Below are 12,038 nucleotides of genomic sequence, written 5' to 3' on the forward strand. Positions count from 1 at the left end.
ATAATTGATTCATAATTACTATATCTTTACCCTGAAATGTGAGTATTTTTCATATCATTTATCAGACAATTTTTATATACATTTCCAGTTTATTTACCTTTCACTTCCTGCATTTCAACACTATTTCAACCTCTTCTTTGTCGCTTTGTTCGCCATGCCGCTCGCTTTCACAAGTAAGAATTTAAATCTATCAAGACCCTTCTAGCGACATGAGTTGATGGACAATAGCGTAACTTGTACGTACATCTGTATTGTACAGTGTGATAATTGTAAAATTGTACAATCCTACGAATTTCACAAGTACCAAAAAATTAGTTTTTAAGAACTTAGCCGTGCGTTAGGCCATAAACACTTTTACTATGTGAGACACTTCGATTTTGTATTAGTCGAGCCTATCTAGACTCTCGGTTTCGACTCAGTAGTAGCGTGATGACCAAATTTATGTGAGTTCGTTAACGCGGGCTCGTGCATAGCAACTTTGCTGCGTACACCATAATTAATGTTACATGTCAAGAAACGCATTGGTTGTGTTTTCGCGAAGACAAGTTTAGTGGCGTATATATATGCAGCTGTTAATCTTGAAAACGATGAGGCAGAAAAACTTGACTGAATGCAATAATCTTTAAAAGCTTGATACTTTTAGTGCATCCGTCGGTAGTGCCGAATCAACTAAACTCGCACCAAACTCGCCACCCAGATCACAAAATCAGTAATGACTGAGCTTCTAGCTTTCTGATTGACTTATGCATGATCTAATTACAAGCAGTATGTACCGTGAAAAACAACTCGAGCGCTGGAATTCATCGTTTTTTCAATTAGATCAGAACCAAGGTCTTGGTCTCGATCTTTGTCAGCTGCATTCAAATGAGCACAGTCACGAAGCGAAGGTTTCGTTTCGTACCTCGAAATAGCCGATGCTGACGATCTTGTTCACATTGCTTTAAAATCATTACTTCCCAAGAGTCTTCTTTGCCATCCTGACATTGCTATTGCAGCTAATGTACTATCGTAATATCACCTGATGAAGAAGATTTTTGCCCCAGGTACAGCACGACTTTTAGCACGAGATGTTACCTGTTTCAGTTTTTACGACTAATCACGCTGCGGGTAGCTAGTTAGATGCATCAGATCCAATTGTATATTTTATAGTACATCATGCCTTTTCTCGTTCATGTGCTTTCTGTTTCGGTTAAAATTATGAAATGAATCACGATCTTGAGCATACTCATCGTATCAAATGTTCGTTCGTGCACCGGACCGATTGCACTGAGCATTGCAGCCCTTGCAACAGCACTAACATATATTGCGGCTTACAGCGGGAATTCTTGTTCTATTTCGTGCGTCACCATCCGTAGACATAGCCCGGCGCCTGTGTCAGAAAACCTATAAGCATGCGTAAGTCAGATCTCTTGAGATTCATTCAGATCCGTTGGTGCTCTTACCTTTCCTGTACGGCACCTTCAAATCTCTCTTTGCCGAAAAATTAGCCGTTTTCCGGCAGCCAAAGACGGATACGCGAGAATTTGAAGCAAACATAAAGTACCCCACTCCAGTTTTTTGCGCTGCTATAACAGCCACGATCGTGGCGTCACCGCACATTTTTTCATGAACTCATTGTCGCCAAATGCGCCTACGGTTGAGACTGTCATACAATGTCATGTTTAAATTACAACTATCACAAACTGTTTCTAAATTAGGCTTACTCACTACTCTGACCCCCTCGACAGCTCTTGCTGATTGATTGTTGTCAAAGACATTGCCCATGTGTCAATCCACGCGATAAATCCAAGGCATACCTGCCACTGCGGCTTTCCAGATGGATTAAGGCTGCGTATTTATATGCTCTTTGAACGGCACGTTGCAAGATATTGCTGCCAGAATCCGTTGCCACCAATGTGCACTCTTATCGAACGCTTTTAAACGTAGACATTTGTGCTTAACCATAACATAATATCTTTGCGTAATTTACGTGTATTACACACTTTTTCTCGATATTAGAGCGGATTATTTATTTACTCTGGACACGTCTGCTTGCCTGCCGCGTAGTGCACAACAAAATACAGTACCGATGGATCATGATGCAAACTTGTGACCAACTTATAATTGCCAAGCTGATACATTTTGTCTTTATTGTTAGTTTCAGTTATCTGACTGGATCTGAAAATATTTGGCAGTAATGATGCTTCGACGCTATGAAATGCGTAAGATTGTAATTCAGCCACAAAATGGGGATGCACTAGCTAAGTAGACATTATGTGCATTTTGCCATTGTATTATTGTTTGTATCCGAGATACATATTTAATGTTAGTTTAAATTTAACCAAATATACATCACTGATGCCTGATTACTTCGCGAAATCTCGATTTCGCTCCTGGGTGAAGCAAGCAAATCCATTTTCTGTGTGCTTGCTCAAGCGTAATTGTTGGCCAAAGCCACTCTGGTGAGAGATGCATAGCAACCCTTCTGAAGTTGGTAGCACCAAGCGTCATTCCGAGAACCGAGTCTTAATTAGACTGTGTCACATGTATTTGATCACGGGGACGTTCAAATATTTGTCTTCGTACAACAGAACACACTTACTCAGATTCTGTTTCTGTCATTAGCATTTCTCGAGGGGAGAGTGCAGCTAGCGATCTGGTGGTCGGAAGCGGTTATCGCATGCCTCGGAGATTTTACAAGCTATAATACTTTGATGCGCTCTTTCAAAATGCCATTTCATGGCGTAAACAGCCATCAACGAAAGGCCGGTTATGCATCAAGTCCATCGCGCGGCGGGGATGTAAAATCTTTATGTTTTAATATTAATGGCGTAGATGTAGAAACGAAATCGACAATGCGACAAACAGCTCATCTGCCAGTCGTATCCACCGCCTACAAGCTAGGAGGTCGCGCGTAGAATAGGCATTAATGTGCAGTAACTAGCCGGAAGTGGCTTTGTCATCTTGAAGAGTAATGAAGCAACAATGTTGCATGTAGTTGCACCGCCTTCCCAGGAGTATCACCTGCAATCCAGTTCTTGGTCACCCGTCGTGAGAGGCAAAAATTGGTAAAACATATGCACCTTTTGCGATGGTGGCAGATCATCTACCTGGGTTGGTAGCAGTAATGAACTTTATTAAAGGTCTTTGAACGAGTGGTGCTTGTACTGTGTGCTGTCGGGCTCACTTAATCTTTAACGAGAAAGTTTTTTGTATCGCACTGAATGCTGAGCACAAACTTTGTGCTTAAAGGGCTTGTTATAACGCGAGAGGTAAAGACTTTACGATCACACAAGCGGCGATGGACCCCACCCAAGCTGTAGAGCATGAGATGGCCTCTCGTCTGTCGAGCAGCTTTGTGGTACTTATAGATGCTATATGTGGTAACACCTACCATTTGCTCCCTATGCCTTTCTTCTCTTGGTTTGGATGGATGAGGGCCGATCTTTCACCGAGAGATTCCACGTGGATGATTTTGAGGCTAAGCAAACTATATGGGGAAAGTAGCGCTCTTTTCCCCGTCGTGGAGGTCGAGGCCATCTCTAAGTATAGCGTATCATCCTAAAATTGGCGGGGCTCATTGCCAAGGGTTATCAACAGTCAGCATCGATATACTGGGCGTTGTGAAGCCATGTGCTGCTCTGATGATTTCATGGGTGTTGTAAATTTACGTACACAACGCGACTGTTAAAATGAAATATGTAAAGACACTAACAACGCTGAATACTGATTCGATGGCTCGTTCCGAACATGTCAAAGGTTTTATACCCTTCTGCACAGTCTGATGATTTAGGCAGCGTGGAATGCTGTGTTGTCCTAGACCTTGATCAAAAATACATCTTTATTGTAGCATGAATCGGGCGGAATTTTTAAAAGTTAAGCAAGACGCACCTCTTTTCTAGTAAAGCTTTGGTAAGTCATGAAGTTTTTTCTGCCAAAAGGCAGAGCGTTTTAACGTAGGCATAAAGCTGCAATCGCTTTGGTGCAGGGCATAAAATTGCTCGAAGTGAATGCAATGATTTTGGTAAGTGCTTTAAGCTAAGCTAGGCTTCTCGACAAGAGGAGAAAAAAGAACTTTTTTTGCCGTCACCAGCGTATTTCTCTCCGTAGAGACAGAAGACTAGCGACGTTATGGCTTGGACCAGAGATTTGTTTTGGTCGAACGAATAAGGGCTTTGATCTCAGGGTTTGATTACATGAAGCCGAGTCAGAACGTCATTGTGCCACAGAATCCTGAGGTTGAGTTGGTGAGAAAAGCAACGGAAAGTTGCGAGTTATGAACCACCTTCTGACACAATCAGGGATGGTCCAAATATGTCATCATGTTATGCCATTGCTAAGTCAGCAAGTAAAGCTTCATGGGTTTGTTATGAGTATATTCAAATACTCGTGAATAAAAGTGGGTGGTAATTTTAAGACTCTACGAATCTTTCTCATTACGCTAAGCAAAAGCTTTTTATTACTCTTGATACTCGAATGAGATGCTGGACTCACCCTGCCTCATCGATAATTTTGTCGTTAGTAAACTTGCAGATATTTAAGCGCGGAAAGTGAGACGGCTATCTTCAATGATCTTACGGATCGTTTTAACTTATAGTGGATGAAATCTACAACTTGGTGCCTAGATGCCCGATTCTATCGGATCAAGGGATAAGCCATGAGATCTTTTTGATCCTTTGAGCCAAACATCTCATCACAGGACAATGGCTCTTGCATGAATGACAGTGTGACGTCTGACTAAAAAAATTGGAAGCGCAAATCAGATTTAGTGGGAGTTTGTTTATTTCCTCTTGTCGAGGACAATCGTTGTCGGAAAGGCTGATGCAAACGGAAACTTTTGCATGCTTAAAATACGCTAAATGTAGCAGTCATTGCGGTGAGACGCAGGTCAAAGACATGTCGCTGAACAAATTGATCCCTTTAGTTTGCTCAGCATTCCTAGCTTGTTTTGATAATGAGTATCTTACATGCGAGAAGCTCAGATCTTTTTCACTACAGCTATCACTCCGAAGCAAGGTGCTACGAGAAGTTATCAAAACAGGCCTTCTTCTCTAGTCTCTATGAAACCTGGCGGCACTGGCCTAATAACGATGCCCTTATTTACGCGGAATCTCCGCAAGTCATGTTTCCTAGTGAGGCATCCAGCCCAGACGATTTGTCGGCACTCAAGTCACATAGATCTAGGTTGACAATTATTCATGCGCATACGTAGGGACACATCTTTCAAATGATCAATTTTGTTGTTCACATCCAAAAAAAGAGAGTTTGACTTATTTCCAACGATAAAGAGGACAACCACAACACAATATTATGCGTCATGCAAAATGCTGTTTTCTTGCTGTTTGAGCAGCGTCGTGACCGACGCCTCCACTTGACCTATTTAACACGTAGTGATTACGAAAATAACAAACCACCCTAAGTATAAAGTAAAGTCGTGCATCTACAACGTATAATAGGTAGTGTTCGATCATTGCATGGCCGCGTCATTGCTGGTCGTTAAGCTCTAGTCGATGTTCAAGCATTTATGATATGGCGTAAGCAATATGTACTCTGCGTGGATTCCTCTGAGCTATATTTTGATTTGGACCGTTTTTTGTCAAACAAGAAAACATTAAATTATATTCTGAAAATGGTATTGTCTTTTTTCTTTTGGCTGTCGTGAAGATCTTTGTACTTGCGTATGCTTGTCTCAAAAATCATGTCATGCATGTCTAAATAAAACGAGTTCTTTATCAAACTTTATGAACCCGTTTATAATACGGATGCTGGGTGAGAGACATCTATCTAAAGCACCTAGACTATATGAGTTGATATCAATCAAAAGAGTTGATAATCTGTATGTTTGTTGTGGCGGTGACATCCTTGTAAAAGGCTATACAAAGACGTCTAGATCTACGAGCAACGCCTTAAAAAAGCAATGCGACAAATTCTTCAACGAGCGGTAACAAAAATTAGTCATAATTACATCAAAGTGCAATGCGTGCGTCCAAGGCTGAAATGAGTCGGATTTTGGCGTAAATCTATGAGCTTTGCCGCAAAACGTTTGTTGCCATAATCTACCACAAATGGTTAAAAATATTAGTTGTTTTTGCCAAGTCCGATGGAGAATGGAACCGACTTGGCGACGCGGTAGACGTGCCAGCAGTCGAAATCAGTCAGCTAGATTTGGCTTGTCCGGCTTGCGATCATCAGATTGGATTGCAGAATTAATGAGAAATACGATATTCCAAGATACAAGTGGGCTATAAATATTAGAAGCTATTTCAATGGTTTTGTCAGCCAGCTTCTAGGTGGAAGCTGATGAAACATTGTCTCCTTTAGCGAAACTGCGTAAGGACCCGTCCCATCGTAAGTTTTAGCCGTGATGCGTGTCAGATTTGGAAAGAACATACTGCTCGGCAAGCTCTATGTATATAGTGTATTGTTAATTTCTTCTCATTCTGCGCCATGCGCAAGTACATAATTGATACGATAACATGTCGTGATTCATACACGGCATGGTTTAAGTGAAGAAACTCGTGATATCAACTCCACAAATTTACTCTGGATGTGTCTCTACTCTCACTCTTCGGGATCTGCTTACATACTGTCCATTGCAAGACGCACGAATACAATGTACGTATTAGAATATCCAACCTCTTCCCGTACCAACTCAACGATACGGTTTGCACAAAAGCTTAAGGGACAAATGAGGTGTGATAGCCATGTATGACAGCTTTTTGAACGCGCCTCGCCAGCGCGTTTTGAAAGCTAGTGAGCGCCTTCAGACGAATGAACGTCCAATTTCGGCTTAGACTTTGTCGTAAGGCCTAAGTATTCAAGTAAAAATGATAACCTTTTAATTTTGTGTCTTCGCCACTTTAAATTTCTCTGCTGGCATCCATTCTGGTCACTCATCTTGCTGTATAATAAGGTAACTCGAATCGTGTTACCAATATCAGGCCGATACGTAATTTGGTGTTGTCATACAATTTTTTTCTCTTTGATATAAATCGACCTATCGGAAATCGCTTCAATTCAGACTTGGTGTCGCCCACCTCGAATTACTATAGACTCCAATCACTTTTCAGTTTTGTCATCGACGACTTCAAATGCATCTTTACTGTGGTCCTTCGGCAGAGTCGCTGGCCTCATTAGCTTCTAGTGTCCAGCAGAGGTCTCTCCGTCTTTGGCATTGTCAGCGCCTGTGATACTGCAATGATAGAATACTCGATTAAGGATGCTCTATAGCGTTTTAATCACACTAACCATATGACTTATCAATGATATTTTTAATGCTATCAACTCCGAGTTAGAAAGAATTCATGACGTAGAATCAAAATATACAACGGCGAACACCATGAATGGTGTATGACAGCAGCAGCGTTAGACAACACCATGAATAACACAAAGGAAAGTGCTCTGCTAGTCTGCGCTTGTAATCTGTACGCATTGAATTCGGGAGCCTCGACCTTCTCGCATAAGATATTCAAATCAGGACGTTGATAATCACGACACCTATATCGGGCATTGAAACTAGTGTGCGTACCTTTTTACCGAAAGTCGTTACTTCAGCCCGATACTTGATTATCTTCTTCTGGTCTGTTCTCTATGTCCAGGGGCAACATTTATCTGGGACATACCCAATTCCTGCACTGAATCTATCATAGCTTCACGCTCGCGCCGAATCCAGGGTACATCAGCTAGGCTCTAATATATTTGTGATCTATTTTGATCTTCCGCCGTTGCGCACAGCAACGTCGTTACCACTTTTCCACAAAGAATGGTCGGACGATTATCAATATCCAATTCCTCCTCATGCGCGAAGAGTATAATCAAACTGGCCGCTTTGGCGTTGCTCTGGTTGTAAACAATTGCATGTAACGATCGTGACGTCGTTCATTGATGACACATACGTGATATATATTGCTGCATTGCTAAAAGCGTTAAGGAAAGTAGTTCACCTTTGATGTTGCTCAATCACAGGCGTGCACTGCTATTGCATTCTGGTGAGTGCTATATTTAACGTTTGGTGGACCTCAAGAATCGCAGAATGTATGAGGCACATCGTATCTCTTGCTTATGATTCTCCTAAGTAACCATACATACCAGTCAATTAGCAGTATCAATTAGCAGTATGAACAGGGAGCACAACATGTTTGTATGATACGTACGTCCTTAAATTCTCTTTGACATTCGCTAATTGTCTTCTCTCTCGGTAGAGCTTTCATTTATATTTGCAACACAATTGACTTCGTGAACACCGTACATGGTTACCCATGTAGATCGATGTGCTGCACAAAGACGTGGAACGTATTTACTAATCTCTTCGATACAACAACGAAGCGGATAACTTTGTGTTCATCATATTGCGGGTACAATACGTGTAAAGATTGCTGGAGAGAGGCCTTCAGCTACCATACTCTAAGCGACATGTGAAGTATGATCTATACTTGCTCATAATGCTGAACTTCGCCATTAAAATTATACTCCAGTTATTTTACGCGACAACGTGGCAAAACGTCGCTGTTACGACTACAGCGTTCGGTGTATCCAATGTATTAAATTACTACAAAAAAATCGTATAATTTTGTACGAGCGAACAACGGACTTTCCGGTCAAGGGCGACGGCTAAGCAAGCCTGGCAGCGTCTCCAGAGATTCACTTGACTGTGTTATTACAATTCTGAACGCATGAAGGTTTTTGGAATGCACAGTGATACCAAGCTGAAAATTTAGGTGACATTTTGATCGTGACGTGAGTTTTCGCCGCATTTTAATACTCAGCAAATAATTCAATTCGTGCACAAAACCAATATTTTTCATTTTGGGACAAAAAATTGAAGCAGAGGATAGAAATGAAGCGTCAACTTTACAGCGTAAATTGATTTTTTCAAAGCTGATCGAAGTACCAGGTGATGTAGAAAAGCTAGCAGTCAGCGACGCAAACCATCAATAAACGACTTCTATCAGCGATTTTGTCAAACTAAGATCATGGTAATTTACTGATGCATCTACTAATGTAGCATTTTGATAACTACATTCTGCTGAGAAACGTATTTTCACAACGGATGTATATGACTATCAACATGCTTAATTGTCGTCACTGAGGTCGTCAAGTGAAAACCCAATTTGCTTATCCAAAATGAGAAAAAAAATCCTCGTTAATTAGTCCGTCTCTGTCGCGATCGGTTTCATCAATCATCTCATGCATTTCTTGATTCGACAAGGTTTCGCCTAGTTCGGTATACAAGCGCTTAAAGTTCGGAGCAAAATCTTGCCCGTGTTAAGATCCTCGAAAATGACAAGGTCTTTATAATTTCTTTTCATGGTTCTAATGAGTTCTGAAAAGGCATATATTACTTGTTTTTAAAAACACTTGAATTTAACTATGTAGACCCTAAGTGAATGGACCATTCGACTCGTCATCAGTTCAATAAATTGATCGTCTCTGTTTCGTCCTAACCAAAAGCAATTAGCAGCCGATGAATCGCTGCTTTCTTAGATTGAAATCAGAACGCCCGCATAGTAGTTTTAATTTTCCGTATGTCGATGGAACCTGTTGAAATTGTATCAAAGAGACGGAAAGCCTCCTTGATCTCTTCTAGATCCTTGTTATCCGGTATTCCGATCATTTTCTGCACAATAAAATGAAAATATTTATTTTTCTGAGTGCCAGAATCCGGTTCAGAGACGCATGGCACGATGAAAGTATTTTAACTATTTGTTTTCACTGTGCATTCTGAGTTTCTAGATGTATAAGGTAGTACAAGAAGACACAGTCGATTGATGCCATGGAGACGCCGCCAGGTTAGCAAAACCGTCTTGTCCGGACGTTCCGTGGCTAGTAGTTGTTCAACTCTTTCAATAGTGAATTTGTAAATATAGATAGATAAAGCACATTTTCTGACAGCTGCAGTTGCGATAGCGACGTACTACCACGTTATCGAGGAAAGTGACTAGCGTACGATTTCAGTGAGAAATTCAGCATTAGCATTACGTCTCATTCTTCTTTCATATAAATCGGATCTGTCGCTTGAAAATTGTAAGATCCGAGGATTTGGTCAGCAATTCGTAGCACGTATTGGCCTCGTGATAATGCTTCTTTGTTGTAACGAATAGATCAGACAATACATTCCAGGTCTTTGATCAGCGCATCGAATTACATGCGTGCCCATGTACAATGCTTACGAATTAAGTTACGTTGCTGAATACGTAAACAGCTTCTTTCATATGGCGAGTGAAGACATCGAAGGAATATCATCAAAAATTTGAGGAAGCTTATCACATAAACAAGTTCTGCTCTCAGTTCATACTGCTAATTGACAATTATGTCTGCTGACTACAGAGGAGGATCCTAAGCAAAAAGGGATACGATGCGATGCGCCTCATACATTATTCGATACTTGAGGTCCTCTCCATGAGGCCCAACCAAACGGTGAATGTAGCACTATTATTATAAACACTCTAGGGAAGATTAGCCATAAAGATGTAACGCACCGCTTCATAACGCGGCATCTAAGCTCAAATACGTTTTATAATGCTTTCAGCAACGCAGCAATACATGTTACGTCTGTAAACGTATCGCATCATTAATGCGCGGCGTCACCATCGTGCAATGCGACTGTTCATAGACGGGACAACGCCATCACCACATTTAGCCAGTCCGGCTCTGTAACTTGCGCTTAGCTTGTATTTGAAAAGGAAGCGGGCAAAGTGATAACAACGTTGCTGTGCGCAACGATGCAATACCTAGATAGATCACAAATATTTTTTAGCCAGGCCAATGTACCCTAGATTTTGCGCGAGCTACCCTAGAGTGAAGCTATGATAGATCAGTGCAGGAAATGGGTATTGTCGAATTAAATTGGTCTTGGACAAAGCGAACAGGCCAGAAGAGCATATTTAAGTATTGGGCCAGTGCAGCGACTTCCGGTAAAATGATACGTTAACGAGTCTCAATGCGAAATATAGGTGTCGTGAATACCGACGTTAAATTCGAATTTCCTATGGAAGAAGGCCAAGGCTCTACAGTGGGGCTGCCGTAGCTCATTGCTTACAGGAAGCTAAATATAAGTCACCGACCTTAAGTTCTTCACAATAATCTGTTTGAGTGTAGCGGATCGCAATCCTCTGCCCCAATGAGTACTATAAAATTTATTCAAGGTAGAGATACTCTTCCATTCAAATTTAAAGCTGTGTTTTATTGTTTTAGTTGCGGCAGAGCTGCCTATATCTAAAACCTTGGATTTTCCTAACTAATATAGTAATACCAAATTAATATGCATTACTACTGGCAGTCCTGCCCCGTCGTGGCGGCTTCTTGTTTCGGAGTAGTCACACCATTGTGTGATTACACCAACTTGTGTAATCCACTCATATGTACGGTCACACCATCGTATGCGACCCCCCCTTTGATATAAGGTTACGTGAAACCCCGTTACACTTTCCCCCATCAAAGTTGTGATTTCTTATAAATCAAATTTAACTGTCGCGTCATACAAGACTCGCGTGTCTGAGTCACTGTTACGTTCTAAAGAACATCCTTGAACATTCTTCGCTCAGTCAGCCCTGGGTCTATGACACGAAAAAACTTCGTCTAGCTGATTCCGAGGGCGCTTGCAAGCAAAACCCTTTTTCTTCTGCACGGGGTGGATCTCCGGACAGTACGTCCGCGGCTTCAGGGAAAGCACATCCAAAGCTTTGCCACACAACGCGCCTACCCCGGGCGACGGATTTTCTTGTCAAGAATTCGGAGGAAGTATATTTCGAGTCGGGTACTCCTTTCCCAGCATGGGAGGACAAGGAGGACGAGGCACGACAACGGCGCGACGTGAGTCCGCCTCGATCCTTGCACACACCACGTCCCTTCCCCGACCGCTTGACTTCCGGAAGATGTGGTATTGTTACCAATCGCCTGGACGAGGAACAAGAGCAGCAATTGGAGGCTCCCTATAGGGCGGCTTTCATGCGCTCGTATCTACGTTCGGTTCTTGACCCTCGCGTGAAGTACGGCCCCACACGGCTGATCCCGCTACCGAAGCAAAAGACGCGATCACTTGATCGTTAGGCGTCTACCTG

The 12,038-nt window shown here is 41.9% G+C and overlaps 2 protein-coding genes across 2 annotated transcripts; both read right to left on the reverse strand.

Moving 5' to 3' along the window:
• Nucleotides 1-1,169: 1,169 nt before the first annotated feature.
• PHALS_06839 (uncharacterized protein) lies at nt 1,170-1,599 on the reverse strand (the record flags this gene model as incomplete). Its single annotated transcript, XM_024720197.1, has 3 exons — nt 1,170-1,266; nt 1,315-1,369; nt 1,443-1,599. The coding sequence occupies 3 exons, from the start codon at nt 1,597-1,599 to the stop codon at nt 1,170-1,172; spliced, it is 309 nt and encodes a 102-aa protein (XP_024585420.1).
• A 5,660-nt stretch (nt 1,600-7,259) lies between these two features.
• PHALS_06840 (uncharacterized protein) lies at nt 7,260-7,626 on the reverse strand (the record flags this gene model as incomplete). The annotated part of the gene is made up of 3 exons (XM_024720198.1): nt 7,260-7,430; nt 7,508-7,560; nt 7,602-7,626. 3 exons carry the CDS (start codon nt 7,624-7,626, stop codon nt 7,260-7,262), a joined length of 249 nt encoding a protein of 82 aa, XP_024585421.1.
• Nucleotides 7,627-12,038: the final 4,412 nt, after the last annotated feature.

Source organism: Plasmopara halstedii (genome assembly GCF_900000015.1).
Source record: "Plasmopara halstedii genome assembly, contig: Scaffold_3060, whole genome shotgun sequence".
NCBI lineage: Eukaryota > Oomycota > Peronosporomycetes > Peronosporales > Peronosporaceae > Plasmopara > Plasmopara halstedii.